The 23,475-nt window shown below is 45.6% G+C and overlaps 1 protein-coding gene across 1 annotated transcript in view; it reads right to left on the bottom strand.

Annotated features, from left to right (window-relative positions):
- Gfod2 (glucose-fructose oxidoreductase domain containing 2) overlaps nt 1–23,475 on the bottom strand; it is a 47,851-nt gene that overhangs the window by 2,323 nt on the left and 22,053 nt on the right. The window contains exon 2 of the mRNA XM_052726947.1: nt 10,381–10,724. Within this exon, the coding sequence (XP_052582907.1) occupies nt 10,381–10,639 (259 nt within the window). The 5' untranslated portion in view covers nt 10,640–10,724. The remainder of the gene's footprint in view (nt 1–10,380; nt 10,725–23,475) is intronic.

Here is a 23,475-nt window from a genome sequence, read left to right as displayed (position 1 = left end):
GTGGCGCATGCCTTTAATCCCAGTACTCAGAAGGCAGAGCCAGGCGGTTCTCTGAGTTCAAGGCCAACCTGGTCTACAGAATGAGTTCCAGGAAAGGCGCCAAAGCTACACAGAGAAACCCTGTCTCGAAAAAATAAAAACAAACAAAGCAAAACAAAACCAAAACAAAACAAATCTTCCCCATCTAGGTTTCCTGAGCCAAAAATCACTGGAGGCACTCATACATGCCACCTTTAAAAAGATTTTGTGTCTGTGTAGTGTATGAACGTGTTTGTTTGTATGTGTGCATGTGTCTGTGCAGTTGGCCATACAATGTGTGCATATGGAGGACAGAGCCAAAATCACTTTCCACTTTTTTTTTTTTTTTGATACATGGTCTATGTAGCCACAGCTGGCCTTGAACTCACTATGCAGATCACACTGACCTCGAACTCACAGAGATCCTCCTGCCCCTGCCTCCTGAGTGCTGAGATTAAAAGTATACACCATACAAAGCCACTTTATTTTTTGAGACATTCTCTCACTGAACCTGGATTTGCTACACTGGCTGGCCAGAAATTTGCTACTCTGCCTTGCCGCCTCTGGGATTTCTGGCATACGCTGCTATACCCTCTTTATGTGGGTGCTGGAGATCCCAGCTCAGGTCCCCACAAGTACTTTGCTAACTGAGCTAAGTACTTGGTTACTATGCCCTTCATATCCCACTTTCTTCTTTGCTTTCTTTCTTTTTTTCCTTTTTTGAGACAGGGTTTTCTCTGTTTAACAGCTCTGGTTGTCCTGGAACTCACTCTGTAGCCCAGGCTGGCCTTGAACTCAAGAGTGCTGGGATTAAAGGTGTGCACCACCACACCAAGCCACATCTCACTTTCAATACATCCTGTGGATTTGGTCTTTAAGCTGCATGCAGAATCAAATCCAGCTCGAACTGCCACTTTTCTCATCCAGGTTATTACTGGTTTGTTTTGTCAGGATTATAACAGTCATTTCTTGGAAGATAAGACAAGAAGATTAAGAGTTCAAGGCCAGGCTCAGCTACATAGCTAGTTTGAGGCCATATCTCAAAAAACCACTCCCCCACTCCCCAAAGTCTCTTAGTTGGTCTCTGCCTCTGCCAGTTTTCTCACAGCATAGTAGTCAGAATTCTGTGCAAACTTGTTTTAGTTTGCATCTTGACATTCTCCAGAGGCCCACGTGTTAAAGGTTTGATCCCCAACACTTGGTACTATTGAGAACGGAAACCTTTGGAAGGAAGGCAGGCCACTGAGGTTGGGCCTCTGAATGGGACCCTGAGTTCCTGGCCTTCCTGCTCTTTCTCTTTGCTCCTAAGCTGGATGGGGTGGCTCACACCTGCAATCACAGCAACTGGAGGTTGAAACAGGAGGATTATGAGCTTGAGGCTGGCCAAGGCTACACAGTGAGAGCCTGTTTCAACCCACACATAGAGCAATCTTGTTTCAACATGCTCTTTCTTTCCCTTACTCTTCTCTCACAGGGGTCCAGAGGTGGCAAAGCTACTAGCCTGGCTAAATGGCTAAACCCTCCAGCAAAGCAGACCTCCCTTTAAACTCACAGAGCTCCTCTTGCCGCCGCCGCCAAGTGCTGGGATTGGTGTGCGCCACTCGCCCGGCTAACCTGCCCTCCTTTTAAGTTGTGTATCTCAAGTATTTTGTCCCGGTGATGGAAATCTAACATAACATAAAACTTAAAATGCAGACTACTTCTCCCAAAACCTTCCAATGGATTCATCTCTCATTCAGAATAAAAGTCAAAGTCCTGGCACCAGGCATGGCAGCATCTGCCGATAATCCAGCACTTGGGAGGTGGAGACTTGAGGACTGTGAGTTGGAGGCCAGCCTGGACTACACCAAAAGGCTTTGTCTCGAAGAATTAGGTTTGGTGAGATGGCTCAGTGGGCTTGGGGGAAGTCCGACTATGCAAGTCTGATGACTGGAGTTCAACCCCCAGATTCTACAGTAGAAAAAACTGACTCCAGAGCCCCCCACCATGTCCTCTGTGATACATGCACATCTGCATTCACACACACACATATATATGACAATTTTTGTCTGGTTGCTTGTTTTTTTTTTTTTTTGGTTTTTCGAGACAGGGTTTCTCTGTGTAGTTTTGCGCCTTTCCTGGGACTCACTTGGTAGCCCAAGCTGGCCTCTAACTCACAGAGATCCGCCTGGCTCTGCCTCCCGAGTGCTGGGATTAAAGGCGTGCGCCACCACCGCCCGGCTTGTTTGCTTGTTTTTTGAGACAGGGTTTCTCTGTGTAGCTTTGCGCCTTTCCTGGATCTCTCGCTCTGTAGCCCAGGCTGGCCTCGAACTCACAAAGATCCACCTGCCTCTGCCTCCCAAGTGCTGGGATTAAAGGCATGCACCATCACCGCCCGGCTAATTTTTGTCTGTTTTTGAGACAGGGTTTCTCTGTGTAGCACTACCTGTCCTGGAACTCAATCTGTAGACCAGGCTAGCCTTGAACTCACAGAGATCATCTGTCTTTGCCTCCCTAGTGCTGGGATCAAAGGCGTGCACCACCATGCCAGGCTGATAATAATAAATTCTAAAAGTAAAAACTTGCCTGGCCTATACATTCAATTTCAGCCTGGAAAGATCCAGTCTCAAAATAAAAGTAAAAGAGGACTAAGACCAGCTCTTGCCCAGCACGCTTGCGGCCCTAGGGTCAACCCCAGGCACTAAAAAAGCACACAATTCTATTAGCTCTTTCTCCTGACCACAGTCCCTCCTCTGCTCAGCCTGTACTAGCCGCTGACTGGAGATGGTGCGGGTCTGCTCAAGAGCCTGGCAGTTAGGCAGAGGCAGTGATTATTAGTACCAAGGAAGCTGACAGGCAGAACTGGATAACCATCAAAGTAAGGGAAATCTTGAGAGGGACTACACTCCGTAGACCAGACTGGCCTTGAACTCAGAGATCTGCCTGCCTCGGCCCAGCTATATTCCTGCTTCTTATGGAAGATCATCTTTTATCTGTACTAACCTGGCTCCACAGGTACTGCCTGCCTGGTTGGAGGGGCAGCCCCCAAACCCCGATGGCCCTCTCCTGGGTCCTCACTCCTTCAGTCCCTGCATGCTTTCAGATGGGACACGGGTGGGATGCAGATGACGTCCGGTGGCTCACTCCGGGGCAGACTGTCCTCATGGGTGGATTCTGTTCCCACAGGCTCAGCAGGGAAACTCATCTAGCCATCTTTCTCCACAAACACTGGTTACCATAAATCTTAGATTTATGTAGGACTGACTATAAATCTTACACAAAAAAAAAGAAAGAAAAGAAACTATAAAAATGACTGATATCTCCCATGATGGATGGGCCTCCAGTCAGCCAAACAGCAAGAAAGTGCCAACTATTAGCAGCAAACTTAAACATTGGGACCAGAAATTTCTGTCATCAAAATTTTCTCACTTCACGAAGAATGACCTGCTTTCTGTCCACCTCTCAGAGCTTTGCTTTATTACGGTGGGTTGAGTCGATCCACCTTACAGGGAGGATGCCTGGATGAACTGAGGTAACCCAGGCAAGGCGCCTGGCTTGGCAACTGCCAGTGACTCACTGTTACCAATCACAGGAGAGGGTGGCTGTTCACTACAGCCGAAGGGCTTCCTACAACTCAGACTTTAAGATGCCCACAAATGCTACAATTTCCAGGCAAAGAGTTTCTGTGTTTAACATGTCTAATGTTTTTTCTTCTTGGGGGGGGGGTAAAGATAGGGTCTTATTCTGTAAGCCAGGCTACCTTCAAACTTATAATATCATATTCCTTAATATATTAGTACTACTCACCAGGCCTCTCACAGAAATGGGCTCTGTGTAGCTCTTTGGGAGCTCACGCCCTCACAGAGGCCACAGCAGAGAAGATATTTTTGGCAATCCTGCCAGCTTTACTTCCGACACCGATCCCAACCACCCTGACCCTCAAGAAGTGCACAGAACATTTATCATCAGCACATAATGCGGGTCTCGGGCCTGAACTCTCGGGATGACGAACCTCAGTGCTATACCGAGAGCACTTATACTTAGAGCACATGTAGACAGCACCCTATGGCATCACCACAACTGTCACATGTCTAGGCAGGGGACAGAATGCCCAGGGCAGGCTGGCCAGGCTTTTGCATAGCGGCCCTGCAGGAGGGAAAGGAGTCCCAGCTGCTGGTACCTTGCTTCTGGAGGGTCTCCAATGCTCCCCCACATTTACGATTTCTAGATGAGGGACAGGAGAATCACAATGCTAGAAGTAATTGCCATTTGGCTGTTAAACACATGTGGCTGGCCAGTGAGGTATAATTAGGTTCTTAGAGACAAAAACCCCACTGACAGTTGCAGTTCTGACCTCCTAGAAGCTTCCTATTACAGTAATACACGGTTCGGCTTGTGATAGACACTTAAGAGTGCAGTGAGTTTGGAGGAGGATGAGGAGAAAACCCCATTTCCAGCATGCCCAGCAGAAAAGATCTGAGACATAGGACCCAGGAGTCTTAGCATGGAAATCAAAAGTATTCAGATGTGATCAGGCTCCTGCAGGCTAACCACGCAAACTTCAACTTTCCCTAGACTTGGGTTGTCTTGAAAATACATGCTTCAGTTTTTCCAGCTCTCCTGCCAGGACGTCAAAAGAGACATTATTGAATGAAAACTGCCACTTGCTTCCTGGCAGCAGGAGACAGAGTCCCTGGGTACTTTCCTTTTTCCTTTTTTTTCTTCTGTTTGTTTTGGGATTTTTTTTTTTTTTTTTTTTTTTTTTTTTGGTTTTTTTCGAGACAGGGTTTCTCTGTGTAGCTTTGCGCCTTTCCTGGAACTCGCTATGGAGACCAGGCTGGCCTCGAACTCAGAGATCCGCCTGCCTCTGCCTCCCAAGTGCTGGGATTAAAGGCGTGCGCCACCACCGCCCGGCGATTTTTGTTTTTTGCCTCAGGTTTTCTGGAGGGTAAACTTTGTGTGTGTGTGTGTGTGTGTGTGTGTGTGTGTGTGTGTGTGCGTGTGTGCGTGTGTGTGTGTGTGTTTTTCGAGACAGGGTTTCTCTGTGTAGCTTTGCACCTTTCCTGGGACTCACTCTGTACCCCGGGCTGGTCTCGAACTCACAGAGATCCACCTGCCTCTGCCTCCTGAGTGCTGGGATTAAAGGCGTGTGCCACCACTGCCCGGCGAGGGTAAACATGTTTTAAGCTATAAGCCTCTTTCTAGCTATAGATCCCTTAACAAGGCCCACAGGAGCTGCCCCAGTCTTCTTCAGAACACTTCTTTGTTCCTTGGTAACACACTAAGTTTACAGGCTGGGCTTAGGACACCAGCATCTTCCTATCCCTACTGAGATAGGCCTGGGAGTAAATGATTCATATAGCAGGGTGGAGAGGGAGCCCAAGAAGGACATCACTTTCATATCTTATGTTTAATAAAATCCAGGGAGATACAAATACACACACAAAGTTTTATTATTATTGTGTGTTCGCACATGTATTCATAGTGTGCATGTGGGTGCACATGCCATTGGTGTATGTTGGCCAGAGGACAGCTCTGTGGAGTTGGCTCTCTCCTTTCACCTTTATGTGGGTTCCAGAGATCAAATTCAAGTTGCCAAGCCCGCATGGCAAGCACCTTTACCCACTAAGCTATCTCGATGGCTCCCACTTTCTTATTTTTTTATTTTATGTGCATTGATATTTTGACTGCATGTATGTCTGTGTGAGGGTGTCAGGTCCCCTAAAACTGGAGTTACAGTGTGAGCTGCCATGTGGGTGCTGGGAATTGAACCTGGGTCCTCTGGAAGAACAATCAGTGCTCTTAACCACTGAGCCATCTCTCCAGCTCCCCCACTTTCTTTTTTAACTAAAAGGTTTTATGGAGGGGTTGGGGATTTAGCTTAGTGGTAGAGCGCTTGCCTAGCAAGCGCAAGGCCCTGGGTTCGGTCCTCAGCTCTGGAAAAAAAAAAAGACAAAATAACAGAAAAAAAAAAAGGTTTTATGGAGCTGAGAGATGGCTTAGTGGTTAAGAGCACTTGCTTCTCTTGCAGAGGACCTGAGTTCAGTTCCCAGCACCTACCTGGTGGCTCACAACTATCTGTAACTCCAGTTCCAGGGGATTCAACTCCCTCTTCTGGCCTCCTCAGACACCAGGCATGTATGTGGTGCTCATACATATACGCAGACAAACACACCCATGAAATAAAAGTAAATTTTTAAAAATAATTTATTTTTATTTTATGTTCATTGGTGTTTTACCTGCATGTACATCTGTGTGAGGGTATCAGAAGTCCTGGAACTGGAGTTACAGACAGGTGTGAGCTGCTATGTGGGTGCTGGGAATTGAACCCAGGTCCTCTGGAAGAGCAGCCAGTGCTCTCAACTGTTGAGCCGTCTCTCTAGCCCTTGATTTTTTTTTTTTTTTTTTTTTTTGAGACAAGGTCTCTCTATGTAGTCCTGGCTGTCGTGGAACTCCTATGTAGACCAGGCTGGCCACAGATATTTGCCAGCCTCTGCCTTCTGAACGCTGAGATTAAAGGTGTGCGCCACCACACCTGGGCCAGCTACTAGAAATACAAGTTTGAAAACCAGCTCTCACTCTTGCCTATAGCCAATCTCCATTTTTTTCCTGGTCACAGGTCCATTGATAGCTCTTTGGACACCAGCAAAGTAGACTACATGTATGGAAACTAAATGTCTTATTTACCCAGGTATGCTAGGTCCTGGGTCAAGCACTGGGGTAACACAGTATCAGTCAAGGACTTAACTTGAAAAATTATATTTTAGGGGTTCATATGACCATACGGTAAAAGTATAGACCACATAGCAGGAATCTGGTCTGGCCTGGGCTCAGGGAAGCTTCCTAAGGAACTGGAGTTCTTGAAATTAAATTATCTTGGTCAGTCTGCTTGGAGAGCGATCTTTTATTATCATAACAGCCCATGAGAAAAGTATTAATAAACTTACTGTGTATGTGTAAAATACATATAGACATACATATATATTTAATTTTAATTAATTTTATAAACTTTATTACTTCACAACAAAATCCTTTTAAATAACACACCAAAATCAACCAGACCTGATGTCTATATCTCAGTGAATTTCTATATAATTATAACGCCATTCTGAAGCTGTGGAGCGTCACACTGGATTTTACACTTTCACTATGGAATATATTTTTATGCACTTATCCATCACCAAATATGAAAACTCCTTGGCAGAATTAGAACAGGAAACAAGTCACTCATTATCTTCTTTCATAACTCAGACTGGGGAGCAGGCTGGATGGGACCTGAGTGGATTCCCAGCACTCATGTAAAAACCAGGCCCTGTAGCACGTACAATAACCTCAGGGCTTAGGATGCAGGGAGTGGACACAGAGAGAGGTACCCCAGGGGCTTACTGGCTGGCCAGTCTAGTTGAAATGGTGAATTCCTGGTTCAGTGTCTCAAAAAATAAGGTAGATAGGGCTGGAGAGCCCCAAGTTCAATTCCCAGCAACCATGTGGGCCACTTATAACTGCCTGTAACTCCAGCTCCAGGAAGATCTGACGGGCTTCCTCCCTGGGCACCTGCATTCACATGCCCACCCCCTCATCCTGTAAATTAAAAATAAAATTACTCAATATCAACTTCTAGTTTCTTTTTTCTTTTCTTTTTTTTTTAAGATTTATTTATTTATTTTGTATACAGCATGTATGACTACAGTTCAGAAGAGGGCACCAGATCTCATTACAGATGGTTGTGAGCCACCATGTGGTTGCTGGGAATTGAACTCAGAACCTCTGGAAGAGCAGCCAGTGCTCTTAACCTCTGAGCCATCTCTCCAGCCCAACTTCTATTTTCTATATGTGGCATGAAGGAACATGCATTCTCACACACAGTATGTAACATGGACACCACAAACACAAAATCACAACAAAAAGTACTCTAATGAGAAGGAAAAGCAATTTTGCCAACTGTCCAAGACTTAGAAAAAATCCAAGTAACATTCCTGGGCCTCAGTTGCATTTTCTTCTTTTTCTTTTGTTTGAGGTACTGGGTATTGAACCCAAAGCCTCATGCACACTAGCTCTACCTGAGCTATACCTCCAAGTCCCAGTGGGCCTCAGATTCAGAGGAAAGCTTTGAGGAGTCGTCTCTCCTTCCCCCATGTGCGTTCAGGGGATCAAACTCAGGCTGGCAGCCTTGGCAGCAAGAGCCTTTAACCACAGGGCTGTCTCACTGGCCCTTTCTTTCCTTTTCCTTTTCGGTTTGTATGTTTTGTTTTGTTTTCTCAAAACAGGGTTTCTCTGTGTAACATCTCTGGCTGTCCGGGAACTCGCTCTGTAGCCTAGGCTGGCCCGAGCTCACAGAGTTCCACATGCCTCTGCCTACCGAGTGCTGGGACTAAAGGCGTGCACCATCACTGCCTGGCTTTACTTTTCTTTTTTAAACAGTTTCTCATGTATCCCATGCTGCCCCTGAACTCATTATGGAGTCAAAAATGATTTTGATCTGGTCTTCCTGCCTTACCTCCCGAACGCTGGGATTACAGGTACATACATACCATCACACTTAGTCTTTTATGGCTCTGGAGACTGAACCCTGGTTTTCATACACACTAAGCAAACACTACCAACTGAACCACATCCTTTAACTGACAACAAAGACATCACTATGGGTCTGTGACCCTTCATCACAGTGTGCAGGAGAACCACCAAGGAAGCTGGCCCAGCCACAGTGTGGGGTCCACCCAGAGACAGCACGTTTGAGGTGCTTGACAAATGACAGTTCTACTCTTTTGTTTGTTTTTGGTTTTGTTTTTGTTTTTCCCAAGACAGATTTTCTCTGTATAGTTTTGGTGCCTGTCCTGGATCTCGCTCTGTAGACCAGGCTGGCCTCGAACTCACAGAGATCTTCTTGGCTCTGCCACCCGAGTACTGGGATTAAAGGCGTGCGCCACCACTGCCCAGCTGACAATTCTGTCCTAGATGACATCTGTCCTAGACGACATCGCTTCTTTGGTGGTGCTGTGCGGGGGAACTGGAAGGTTCTCTGAGAACTCTCACTAAGAAAGTGAGAGCACACAACGGGGGCTGACTGGACACTGCTCAGGGCACCCGCAGGCCTCACTGGCTCTAACTGGCATGTCTGTGTCACATGTGTCTATATCTGCAAGTCCGTGTCAGTGTCGTGTGCCTTACAGTACTGTTTTTCACCCTCTGTACCTTTTATGTGCTTACCATGTTATAACACAACCCAAGAAATAGGCTTAGTTAAATGGAAGCTTTAAGTAAGTGTGAAAACTTCTTACATGGTCCAGGTCTAAAGGAGCTGAGCTAAAATTAGACTATTCCAACAGCTACTGACTAAGAGACTGTCTTGTCTTCTTCCACCTCTAAAAAGACTGCAGTTATAAAGCTTGGAACCATAATTAAAAACAAAAGAAAGGCCAGGTGGTGGTGGTGGTGCATGGCTTTAATCCCAGCACTCAGGAGGCAGAGCCAGCGGATCTCTGTAAGTTCGAGGCCAGCCTGGTCTCCAGAGCGAGATCCAGGACAGGCTCCAAAAACTACACAGAGAAACCCTGTCTCAACAACAACAACAAAAAACCCAAAACAAAAGGCACACAAAGAAAAAGAGCAGGAGAGACAGATCAGTAACAGAAAGAAAAGCCAGGAGCAGCACTTACAGGTGAGGCAGGATTTGAGTTGGGGGACAGCCTGGGCTACCTAGGTAAAATCTTGTCTCAAGATATGTATGATGGGGAGAAACATCTGTCTATAGTTCACAGGCAAGAGGAAGTCACTAGGAATTGAAGATCAGTTGACCGGGCCACACCCAGCCGGGGTCAGAGGGCCCCAAGCCCAGTTTCCCAAGAGAGTGGAAATGTGAGCAAGAGGTCCTGTGGTTGGTGTCAGGAAAGCCAGGGCTGACAGAGCGCCTTCCTGCTGTCTGGCAATATGAGATTGCAGCACCAGGAAGGGTGGTGCTCCTACAGTCAAGGGTTGTCAAAGCACGGGAAACAGCGGCCTTCTAGACAGCCTCCTCTCCTTCCTGTGGTGCTGCGCCACAGCACAGCAGAACAAACACATCAATCACAACTGATGTCGCAGGGTCTAGGGAATGCTGACTTCCCAGACGCAGACCCGAGAGTCAAGAAGTCCAACCGTCTCCGTGACGGGCTGAGTTTCTGCTCAGAGGGCTCCTAGTGAATGAGGGTAGAGAAGGTTGAACCCTTTTTTCCTCTTTAGAGCTTTTAGAATCTCTAACATTCCCTTCCTCAGCCCTGCCCCAGAGTACTACTACTTACAGATGCAGACACAGAAGGAATGCCCAGGCCTAGGAGAGGGCAGTGAGCTGTGGAGGACTGCCCAGAAGAAAACATAATCTGCCTGCTATGGCCTGAAGGTGCATACCTAGAGCCTTCACGGATATCTGCCGGGTGAGTGGAGGTGGGATGTTGATGCACACCAGGTCTACATCTTGATGCAGCAAGACGTCATCGGTCCGGCTGGTGTAGAAGGTGATATTCATCTCCTCGGCCAGCTGCTTTGCTTCCTCCTCGGTCTTGCCCCACAGGGCCTCCACGGTGAACCCCTCTGCCCTCAGCAGGGGCACTAGGACCCGGGCTGAGCTGCCAGTCCCAAACACGCCCACTCCGGGCAGCAACTTCATTCTGGCCTCTGTTCAACAACTCATCTCCTTACAAGGGTCTCCAGAATGGAGCTGACCTTCCCATAGTCCTGATCAAACATGGCTCCTAAAACAGTAAGAAACAAACCGGTTAGTGGTGGAGATCACACTCAGTGGAACCTACGTCCTTGGGTAATTTGGAAGCAACAAGTTCTCTGCCCCCAAAGCACAAATGAAGTATTTTTATAAACTAAAAAGCTGAAGGATCTTATTCCTGGAACATTGAAAGATACCACAGTCACCTGTTAGACACAGAGAAAAGAAAACAAATAAACAAAAGAAAAGTGGGGGTCAAATCTTTATTCTGCTAAAGTGTCTGTATAATCCTGGGCAAGTAATTTAGCCTTCAAGGCTTTAACCACAAAGAAAAAAAAAAAAAAAAAAAGGATTGATCTTAAACTTCCTCCTTCAGAGAAAGAGTGTGTGTGTGTGTGTGTGTGTGTGTGTGTACCTGAGTATATGTCTGTGCATTACCCATGTGCAGGAAACCATGGAAGCCAGAAGAGGGCACTGAATCCCCTGGAATTGGCGTTACAGGCAAGGTGACCCTCCGTGTGGACGCTGGGAAGGGAACCCAGGTCCTCTGCAGGAGCAGCCACGCTCCGCTCCTCACTCCCGAGTCATTTCCCCAACCCGTGAAGCCCTCTCTGGCTGTAAACACTCAGTGTTTCGCTATGATGACGGGAAAGGAGGAATAAAAGCAGCGCAAGGAAGGGGGAGCAGCTGCTGCGCAGCACAGTGAAGACAAGCGTTAGGTGGAGGCTGGTGAGGCCTAATGGTAGCGTGCTTGCCACGCATCCGTGAGGTCAAGGGTTCGAGTTCCCAACCAAAAAAACAAAAGAAATTGTTCTCTTTTTCTTTCTTTTTTTTTTTTTTTTTTTTTTGTAATCAGATATTCGAGGGGGAGGCCTTGGAAGTCTCAGGAAGGAGTACTGTGCATGTGAGGCCAGCCTGACCTATAAAAACAAGAGTCTGTCTCAAAAAAAAGAGTGAAAAAAAAAAGACAGAAAAAGAAAGCTAAGCATGATGATACACTCTTTTAATCCCAGTACCTAGGAGGCAGAGGTAGGTGGATCTCTGTGAGTTTGGGTCCAGCTTGGTCTACATACTGAGTTCCAAGACAGCCAGGGCTATATAGAGACTCTGTCTCAAACAAACAAAACAAAAACCCCAAACAAAAAGACCGAAAAACGAGAGTAGCTAACAAAAATGACAGGTTAGATAAGTAACACTGGGCACAGGGCACAGGTTACTAAAACCACAGGGCACGAGGGCCTCAGCCACCTGAGCCCATTTACCACACACTCACTGTAAAGCGGAGGGAAGTGCTGGGTCCACAAGGTAGCCCCGCAGCAGCCTGTACTGCTGACAGGACGTCTGAGCCTCTGTGAACCACTGAAACAAGCATGGCTTAGGAGCTGGCAGCTGCAGACCCTTCAGTGTTTGTTTTGTGTGTGTGTCATTAGGATATTTGTTCATTTACTTATTTCTAGACAGCGTCTTGTGTATCCAAGGGTGGCCTCAACCTATGAACCACACCTGCTTTTAGGTGCTAGGGAATGAACCCAGGGCTTCACGTGTGCCAAAGCTTTTTACTGACTGAAGTATATTCTCAGCCCGGTTGGTGCTATCTTTGTGCCCACTGTGGATGTGGAGCCCGGCTGGCCCCTGTGCACTATCACTGGGATTTTGTCTTACCCTATTTATTTACTCACTATGAAGGCCTGTGTGTCTGGAACTAAACACATAGACTGGTCTGGCCTCAAATCAACAGAGATACACCTGTCTTTGCCTTTTGTGTTGGGACTAAAGGTTGAAGCCACTATGCCTGGCTCTGCAGACCACTAATTATTAAAGCCAAGGATGTCCATATCCTCTCTAGAATGATGTCCAGGACAACACATTTCCTCCTGTTTCACACTGCATGCCAAACTACTCTAGTCATATACTAAATATATAAAATATATATATAAATAAATAATATATGCATACATTTTATCTATTTATTTATGGTGTATATGTAAATAAATAATATACACATACATTCTAGTTAGTAAGTTAGTTGGTTAGTTAGTTATTTTTTGAAACAGAGTTTTTCTGTGTAGCCCTGTCTATCCTGGAACTCAATTTATAGACCAGGTTAGCTTTGAACTCAGAGACCCATTGGCTTCTGCCTCCCAAGTGCTAGGACTAAAAGACGTGCACCACCACTGCCCAGGGATATACACATTCTGAAGCACTGGTGGTGTAAAGTAACAAAATGGAGATTTTTTTTTAAGAACCTGTTTTACTACCACTGACCTCTGCGGAAACTAAATGGCATGAAACTAAGCAAGCTGGGTGACTGGGTGTTGACTTCCTGCTCAAGCAGGAACAGCTAGTTTGCCTGGTTTATTTCGGTGGCTACTCTTTCTCATCCCTAAATTTCTTACTCTTTGTCTGAAGAATCTTGGCATATGCCTTTCACATGCCCCTGAAGATCTAAACAAATCCAGCCTCATCCAGCTCATGTGAATTCCAATCACCACATCTGTCAGGAATGCACAGGACAAGTATTAGGTGACGGGAAGGCGGTACAGAGGTGAAGCAGGGTTTCAAATCCTGACTCTGTCACTTACAGCTCGGTGGCCTTCACTCGGGTGGCCGAGTGAGTTGGTCACTTTCTTTCTCTCCTCCCCTTTCTCTTTCTCTCCTCCCTCCCTCCCTCTCTGTTTTTTTTTTTTTTTTTTTTTTGAGACGATGTTTCACACTATAGCCTAGAACTCACTATGTACCTCGGGCTGACCTCACACTCACAGCAAAGCGCCTGTCTCAGCTCCCCAGAGCTGTGATTACAGGTGTGCACCATCATATGTAGCCAGCTCAGCTTTTTTAAAAGATTATGTATCTTTAGACTTACATTCTCTGTATGTGTGGAGGGTTATGACATGAACAAAGTATAATGTATGTATGTTTGAAAATGTTGTAACTGACCCCATTATTTTACATGCTAACTAGATAACATTTTTAAAAAGAGAAAAAAAGATTTGTTGTCGGGTATGTCCAGAGAGAAGCCGCTGACCAATGACTTGTCAGTAAGAAAGAAGGAAGCTGTAGTGAAATACAGGGAACTATGCTGAGATTCAGCGTTTTATGTCTGCTGCTTTTTAAAGGAAAGGGCTTATTTTGGCTTACAGTTCTAGGGGATGGTCCATACGGCACAAGACAACAGCTGCACGAGGTAGCTGGCCACATGGAGTCCACAGTCAGGAAGCAGAGAGCAGTGAAAGCATTTTTTTAAAAAGCACCATCTCATATATTTCAGGCTAGCCTCTAACTCATCATGTAGCTGAAGGTGACCTTGAACTCCTGCTACTTGTACCTACCAAGTGCACTACTACAACCAGCTCAAAGTTGCATGCTTTTCTGAATTTAAAATATTTATTATGTGTTTGAGTGTAGACAAGCACATAGCAAGGCATACATGTAGAGGTCGGAGAGTAACTTTTGGGAGTTAGTTCTCTCCACCATGGGTTCTGGGGACCAAACTTAAGTCATCACGCTACTGTAGCAAGTGCCTGTGCCCACTGAGTCATCTCACTGGACAAAATTTCATTTTCAAATAACCAACTCAAATAGTGACATCTAATATTCAGAAGCAGCAGAAGCAAATAAACAAATAAGTAAATAAATAGTGGGGACTGGGGGCTGGCTTCCAGAAGACCCGGGTTCAATTCCCAGCACCACGTGGCAGCTCACAACTGTCCGTAACTCCAGTCTCCAGGTCCAGGCCTTTTGACATCCTCACACAGACATACATGAGGTGAAACACCAATGAACATAAAATAAAAATCAATTAAAAACAATAAATAGTGGGGACTATGGAGCTGGCTCAGGAGGCAAGAGTGCTTGCAGTATAAGAATACAAGCATGAAGACATGAATGCACATCCCCAATACCTATGTAAAAGCCAGGTGCAGCTTTGTGAGCCTGCAACCCCAGCATTTGGAATGCAGAGACAGGGGGTTCCCAGGAGCTTTGCTGGCTGGCCAGTCCAGCCAGAATGGCAAGTTTCTGGTCCAGTGACAGGCCCTCTCTCAACGGAATAGGGTGCAGAGTAATAGAGGGCCACCTGGCATCTTTCTTTCTGTGGCCTCCACAGCCACATGCCCAGATGTGGGCACCACACCCTCCGCATACAAATCAAACAATCAGCTATGCAGGAATACAAAGGTAACCCTGAGCTAATTGCATGTGTACAGCCCATCAGGCAGTATGAGCCTGTCTTTAAGTCTATACAATCTTGTCTTAAAGCTGAGAAAACAGAAGCTCAGAGAGACTTTTCCAACACCCCACACCTGCCACACATTGTGAAAACCTCCACAGGTTACTTGGCTCTCCTGAGACTCTGAAAGTTACTGTGGAACACGTGTGCTCTCAGAGCACACTCTTGTCCCTGGTGATGAGTGTGAGCCAGAAAAGTTCCTCTGTCACCAACCTTACTGCTTGCCTCAGATCTATCACTCAGCCAACACAATCTGTTTATGTATCACATCTTTATGGGAAGTTTAACAGGGGGCTGTGGGGTATGAAAACCCCTGAGTTCAGGGATGGCGAGTCAGAAGGGTCAGCAGGAGTCAGAGCTGGTGGCATCAAGTAACAGCCTAAGGATGGACTCTGGCAGATGGTTTGCTCAGTCCTCCTGGTCTGCCCTGCTGCCTCGGATTCAGAAGGCCAGTCTCTAAGGAGCAAGACTCCAGGTCTTCTGGCTTCTGTCTGAGTCCCTAGAAGAAATCTGAGAGGAGGAAGGCCAAGGCACTTAACCTGTGATCTCTTTTCAGACACGGTTCTAGCAGGATCTATATTCTTTGACTGAGGTCACAAGTCCTATGGGAGACTATTGAGGAGCCTGTTCCTTGACCATAGCTTTGGCTGGGTTCCAGGCACACCCACTTTTCCTCCATTGTATCTGGGATGGGAGCATGACCAGGTACTGTCAGACCCTGACAGTCTCTTGGTGCTCTACCATCCATTATAGGGCCACTTGGCTGTTCATGCAATTGTAAATAATCCCTTCATTCAAAGTTTCTTATTAACCTCTGATTGTACTGGCTGTTTCCTGTAAGCAGCTAAGTACCACTGATTTCCTTTTTAAAGCTGGCACAAAGATGAAGGCGGAATAGATTTAGGAGACACATGATAAAAAGAAACAGTTACAATACCAAAAGACAAGAAAAGCCAGGAAGGCAGTTCAGTGAGTACAGTGCTTGTCACAAAAGCAGAAGGACCTGGGACTGGATCCCTAGTATTCCACAAAAAGCCAGGGAACGCCCAGGAATCAAGAAAGGTCGATCCCTGGGGCTTCCTGGTTAGCTAGTCCAGCTGAATCAGAAAGCTCCGGGTTCAGTGGCAGGCTCTTCCTCGGAAATTAAGGTAGAAGGCTTAGACACGGTGCAGTGGTTACAGCACTTGTTATACAAGCAGGAATTCGGATCTACTGAACTGATGTAAATGCCGGATGGGCATGGCTATCCACCTGTAATTCTAGGCTTGGAAGATGGAGACAGGATCTCCAGAGCAAGCAAGCTAGCTAGACTAGACATATTAGTGAGTTCTGCCTTTGACTGAGACCCTGACTCAAAGCATAAGATGAAGAGAAATGGAAGATCTCCACTATCAACCACAAGCTCACACACCCACACTCATACACGTGGGAAAAGAAGAAAACACAAAAGGTGGAGGAGTTGCTGAGATGGCTTAGCAGGTAAAGGCTCTTACCACTAAGTTTGAAGACCTGAGTTTGATCCCTAGAACTAACACAGTAGAAGGAGAAAACCTCCACACTTGAGTCACAGCATATGTATACCTATATGTATATGCACATGTGTTGTCTTAGTTAAGATTACTATTGCTATAATGAAACACCATGACCAAAGCAACTTGGAGAGAAAAAGGTTTATTTCACTCACAGTTCCATTAACAGTTCATTATCAAAGCAGTGAGGGCAGGGACTTAAGCTGGGCAGGAACCTGGAGGCAGGAGCTGATGCAGAAGCTTACTGGCTGGCTCCTCAAGACTGACTCAGCTTGTTTTCATTTTGAACCCAGGACCACCAGCCCAGGGATGGCACCACCCACAATGAGCTGGGCCCTCCCCATCAATCACTAATTAAGAAAATATCCTACAGGCTTGCCTACAGCCCAATCTAATTGAGGTATTTTCTTAATTGAGGTTCCCTCCTCTCAGATGATTTTAGCTTGTGTCAAGTTGACATAAAAACTATCTAGTACACGTGTGCACATACACAACTAAATGTTTAAAATATATATAGCTAGGCAATAGTAACACACACCTTTAATCCCAGCACTCAGGAGGCAGAGGCAATCGGATCTTTCTCAAGGCAAGTTCCAGGATATATATATATATACACACACACACACACACATATATATATATAGTGTGTGGAGATGGCTCAACAGTTAATAACACTCATTGCTCATCCAGTGAACCCAGGTTCAATTCCCTGCACCTACATGGCAGCTCACAACCATCTGCAGCTACAGTCCCAGGGGATCCAGTGTCTTCAGCAGGCACCGCACACACATGGTGCACAGGCACACATTCAGGCAAACACTATACACAAAAAATTAAAAAAGTTTTTTCTTTTCTTTGTTTTTTTTTTTTTTTTTTTTTTTTTTTTTTTTTTTTTTTTTTTTTTTGAGACAGAGTTTCTCTGTGCAGCCCTGGCTGTCCTGGAACTGATTTTGTAGTCCAGGCTGGCCTCGAACTCAGATCCTCCCGCCTCTGCCTCATGAGTGTTGGGATTAAAGGCATGTGCCATCACTGCCCAGCTAAATAATTTTTAAATAAAAAAGGTGGAAAACAATTAAAGAAAACACCGAACATCATCCTCTGGCTTCCACACACATGCATACACAGACAAGGATGGATGGCCGGAATACGGTGGACGGAACTGACAAATACCAATAGGCGCTAATAAGGGCAGGGGAGGCACCAAAATCAACACAGAGCTGCAGCCCAACACTTCTCGTAAGCATAGGAACAAAATCCCTCAAAATACTAGGTTAGGAGTGTTGGCACATGCTTTTAATCCCAGCACTTGGGAGGCAGAGGCAGGTGGATCTCTGTGAGTTTGGAGTCAGCCTGATCTACAGTGAGTTCCAGGATAGCCAGGGCTACATAGTGGTCATGTCTTATAAAGATGTTTGGCAGGGGGGTGGGGGGGTGGGGGGTGTCGAGAGATGGCTCAGCAGTTAAGAGCACTGGCTGCTCTCGAAGAGGACCCAGGTTCAATTCCAAGCACCAAAATGGTGACTCATAACTGTCTGTAACTCCAGTTCCAGAGGATATGACACGCTCTTCTGGCCTCTGTATATATGTCTGTGCTCCATATTCATGCCTGTGAAGGTCAGTGAAGAGTGTCGGATCCCTTCGAACTGGAACTACAGATGGTCGAACTGAACCTGAGTCCTCTGGAAGAGCAGCCAGTGCTCTTAACCTCTGAGTCATCTCTCCAGCTCCACCCCCTTTACCTTTTCTATTACTGTTGCTCTAAGCTACAGCAAACAGCTCAGTAGCAGCAACAGGCCACAGTGGCCCACACGGCCTAAAATAGTTAAAGCTGGCCCTTTAAACAAGAGATTCGCTAACTCATGCCCTATCCATGGGTTATACAGTTCAGGAGGTTCTGAGTTGACAAAGTCTAGCCATGAAGGTGACAGGAAAGAACATTCTCCCTCGCTGTTCGAAAGTCACAGATTCTGAGTTAGTGCCTGATTTCATTAGGCAGCTCACATGGGAGTGAGGCCTTAGGTCAGGAGATGCCTGTGAATCTTTGTCTATTGTAATGTGAGGTCCCAACACACCAAGGTAAAAGTCAAAATGGATTTGTGAAATTATCATTTTTTTTGTCTAAATAAAAAAAGGTTTTAAGTCTAACACAGTAAAACTATATGCAATAAGAACAATTATTCTTGAACAGGTAAGAATTGCATTTATAATGTCCAGTCCATTTTTATTTGGCAAATTTGAAGAAAGTACTGTATTATCTATCCTATCTTAGTCCAAAATTTTATACCTAAACCATTTTCTATCATATCTTGTATTACCATCTCAAAACTACCTTTTTAGACCTCAAAACATTCTCCTAGATAAGCAATTTAAGCTTTTATGTCTCTCAAGCCCATACATTTTATACCTCCTTTGTGAGTTAATCATTTTCATTCATGTTACATGTCCCCAAGTTTAAACTAGACCGTTATCTGACTTTCTCAGATATGAGAGAGCGAGCAGGTAAATTTCCCCAGAAGACTGGTGTCAACTAGCATGGAGATAAAGACTTCTCTGCTCAACCTTCATGTAAAAAAGGAGACCTCAGTGATTACAAAGAAAGTAAAAAACTTCTTGCTTTTAGTTTCTGTTTTCTTCAGCCTTTTTAATTAAAAAGAAAGAAAGAAAGAAAGTTTATAGGTGTTTTGCCTGTTCTAATGCACGTGCAAAATCTGCATGCTTGGAACTAAAGTTAAGAAACAGCTGTGGCCGGGCGGTGGTGGCGCACTCCTTTAATCCCAGCACTCGGGAGGCAGAGGCAGGCAGATCTCTGTGAGTTCGAGGCCAGCCTGGGATAGAGTGAGTTCCAGGAAAGGTGCAAAGCTACACAGAGAAAACCTGTCTGGGGGTGGGGGAGAAACAGCTGTGAGCAGCTGCTGGGAACCAAACCCTGGTCCTCTGCAAGAGCAGTAAGTGCTCTTAACCATGGAGTAATCTCTCTGGCCTCCTTCAGCCCTTTGCAAACTCTGAAACCAGCCTTTTCTTGGCTCACTGAAACACTTATCCTGTTTTAAGGAATGAAGTGTTACATGATTCTAAAACTAAAAATAAAGCCAACTGTGAAAGTTAAATTAAATTATTGTAATTTTGTTCTTTATAGTGTTGGGATTGTAATATGTAAAGCTAAATCCTGTATTCCCCATACTTCCTTGCATAGAGGTTTATCTAGTGAGATAAAAATAGAAGGTACAGTTTGCTAAAACTTGTGGATTTTTTTTCCCCCAGGACAGGGTTTCTCTTTGTAGCCATGGCTGTCCTGGAACTCACTAGATAGACCAGGCTGGCCTCGAACTCAGAGATCCACCTGCCTCTGCCTCCCGAGCGCTGAGATGAAAGGTGTGCGCCACCACCTGGCCAACTTGGGGATTTTTTTAAGAGAAATAAAAATAGGGGGTCTACAGTGAAGACTCAGCAGTCAAGAGCACTTTTTCTTATTGCCAGGAGAATATCTGAACACACAACAACTTCCTGCAGCATAATCAGACATGATCCATAGCCTCAGGGAACACCATGTCATGACAAGACAGGCATTTAAGTGAATCTATTTTGGTTTGACAAGGCACAGTGGCATATGCTTGTAGTCACAGAGCTCAAGTGGAGACTTCAGGTGTTCAAGGAGGATCAAGGGTTCAAGGCCAGAGCAGCTATATATTAAAGCCAGCTTTGGGCTCTAAGAGACCCCCCCAACGCACACACACAAGATATACTAAGTGGATACTTGTATGGAGCACAGGGAAAACACCACTAACTACAGGGCTGGAGATGGCATGCGAACAGGAAGCCTTCCTGGAGGAAGTGCTGAAAGAGCCCTAAATTGATGAGAAAGACAAGTGATAATAAAGTCCTCCATCACACTCATGTCGAGGCTCCTCTTGAATGGCAGCCACTTCTGTCTCGCAGGACATTTTAGTCAAGGTTTCCTTCCTTCCTTCCTTCCTTCCTTTCTCTCTCTCTCTCTCTCTCTCTCTCTCTCTCTCTCTCTCTCTCTCTCTCTCTCTCTCTCTCTTTGAGACAAGAATCTCAACAAGAATGGCAACCCAACTGCCTCCGCCTCTTGTGTGTTGGGATTGAAGACACGAGCCACCACCCTCAGCCTGAGCATTCCTCTTTAGATGGACTTATGTCCTCAGGACTCCTCCACCCACAGAACACCCATGACTGTGCTAGGTGGTGGGCACGCAATCACGGCCCACGCTGACTTGAGACAGCTGTACTGTTGGGTAGCCATTAGCAGGATGAAAAGACATTAGGACGCATTTCTCAGTCAACAGCTTGTAAAACCAGAGTGAAAGAGCAGGATTCAGTAACTAGACAGAGACATGGGACCTGAGTCATAATGCTTGGCGCTGGGAAGAGACACGGTATGCTGAACTGCCTGGAAGGCCATTAACTGATAACTAAACCCAGTTCCAGAAGTCCCAGGTATGCCCACAGGCCGCCAAGGAGAGCTATGAAAGCAGATCAGCATAAAATCAATCATTAAAATACTGAGCTTTTTGTTTGTTTTGCTTGTTTTTTAGGTTTTTTGTTTGTAATTCAACTGCACGGCTCTCAAGTGTGAACTCTGTAGATGAAGAAGGTGTACAGGAATATCAAAGGGTTGGGTTCACCCGCAGGAACTAAGATAGCTACTCAGCAGGCGGCTTCCTGATAAAGACCAAGTACACCCCACTGGCCCCTCCAGTGCCCATCCAAATGGGTTTGTCAGTGACCCTCAGGAAAGCTGTCCGCCCTTATAAAACTAGCCTCAGCCAGGCAGCGGTGGCTCACATCTTTAATCCCAGCACTCGGCGGCAGAAGCAGGTGGATTTCTGTGAGTTCGAGGCCAGCCAGACCAACAGAGTGAGTTACACAGAGAAACATTGTCTCAAAAACAAAAAACCTTGCCGGGCGGGGGTGGCGCACGCCTTTAATCCCAGCACTCGGGAGGCAGAGCCAGGCGGATCTCTGTGAGTTCGAGGCCAGCCTGGACTACCAAGTGAGTTCCAGGAAAGGTGCAAAGCTACACAGAGAAACCCTGTCTCGAAAAAAACCAAAAAAAAAAAAAAAAAAAAAAAAAAAAAAAAACCTTGCCTAAACTATGGGGACAATGGCTCTTTGCCCACTGTCCACTCTCACCCCTTGAGAGTGTTTGGCTCTGCAATAGTTTCTTTTTATTATTCTGCAATAAAATGCCTGTCTTCTACACTACATTCTGTGTTTCATCTGAATTCTTACAATGGAGATCAAAAGGACCAGGCAAGTAGGGGGAAGAGTCCAGACAGAGATCTCAGTAATAATACTGTTTAGCCAACAGTAGTATGACATAAGCTTGAAAAATACTGTGTGTTAAGGTAGGTCTTACTACTCTTAAGATATCTGGGGCCATCAGATAAGCACAAAACCATCCTTTGGGATCATGAGAGACGTGACCAAATTATTCCCACTACCTCAGCTGACACTGAGTCAACTGCCAGTTATGTGAGTGAGATCATGCCAGGCCATCAGGTTCCATTTGAACTGACTTAGACCAGACCACCCCAAGAAGCAGGAAAATAAACATTTGTCTTAAGTTCCTGGATTTTGAGGCTGTTGGTTATACAGTAAGAAGTAACCTAATATACGTCATATGGACTCAACTCCTACAACCTTCACAGGCTCCACCCCACGGTCCAGCCTGCTCTGGCCTGTCCACCTGGTTTATCAATAGCCTAATTAAGTGGAGGCCCCAGGGCGACGCACAAGCTCTGTTCTTACTGTACATTACACTCTATTAACCAGCTTGGATCCCTTCTATTGGTGTCAGTCTTGGAGACTGAACTCAGGGCTTCACTAAGTGTTCTACCAGCCTGCATTTATTTTATTTTCTAGTGGTGGGGATCCAATTCACGGCCTTTCACATGCCAGGCAAGAACTGTCCCATTAAATGACATCTGGAGTCTTTTTCCCCCCCTTTTTAAAAAAGATTTATGTGTATGAATGTTTTGCCTGTATGTATATATGTGTGCTAGGTGCATGCCTGGTGCCCACAGAGGCCAGAAGAGGGAGTTGGATCCCCTGGAACTGGAGTTACAGATGATTGTGAGGCACCATGTGGGTGCTGGGAATTGAACTCAGGTCCTCTGCAAGAACAGCCAGTGCTCTTAACAGCTGAGCTGTCTCTCTAGCCCTAGAACAGTGAAGGTTAAAAAAAGGTTTAGAACACTTGCTTATCTGCATAAGGCTGGGTTCAACTCTGAGCAAAGAAAAGAGTGACAACCAGCGCTGGAGAGATGGCTCAGCGGTTAAGAGCACTGACTGCTCTTCCAGAGGTCCTGAGTTCAATTCCCAGCAACTACATGGCGGCTCACAACCATTTAGAGATCTGGTGCCTTCTTCTGGCATGCAGGCAGAACACTGTGTACATAATAAAATAAATAAACCTCAAAAAAAAATTTCCAGTTCTCTGAAGGACAGACAAACCTTACAATAACAGGTGCCCAACAGTTCCAATGGTGGTAGATGAGGTTAGGGTGAATTAACCAGGAAAGAACACAAGGAAACATGTTAAAAGGCGACACAGCACGTCTATTTCTTGAGATTCTATAGTTATATGGTGATATAGATGATTGTTAAAACTCAGCAACTGAGTACTTGAGATCTGTGTGTTCAATTGTATGTGAATTCCTCCTTGATTTTCATCTTTAATGTTTTTTGAGACAAGATCTCACTATGTATCTCAGACTGGCCTCAAACTCAGAACAGTTCTCCTGCCTCAGCCTTCTGGGTGCTGGGATTACAGGTGTGTGCCTCTGTACGTGGCTCCTGTCTTTACTGCTGACCTTCCTAAGGACATAGAGCAACCTGTTTACCCTTTGCAATCCCAGATGTGTAAATGGGCTGGAATTAAAAATTCCTATTATACAAAGAAAACACCATGGAAGCTAACTTTGAGGCCAATAAATCAGTACAGAGACAATGAGAGTTGAGAGAACAGTTTTTCCAAAGAAATGACTTATAGCTAAGAACCA

This window comes from Peromyscus californicus, unplaced genomic scaffold, assembly GCF_007827085.1.
Source record: "Peromyscus californicus insignis strain IS unplaced genomic scaffold, ASM782708v3 Scaffold_8__1_contigs__length_139910024, whole genome shotgun sequence".
Classification (NCBI taxonomy): Eukaryota; Metazoa; Chordata; class Mammalia; order Rodentia; family Cricetidae; genus Peromyscus; species Peromyscus californicus.
The sequence above is the reverse complement of the archived record's forward strand: the minus strand, read 5'-3'. Positions and strand labels throughout refer to the sequence as shown.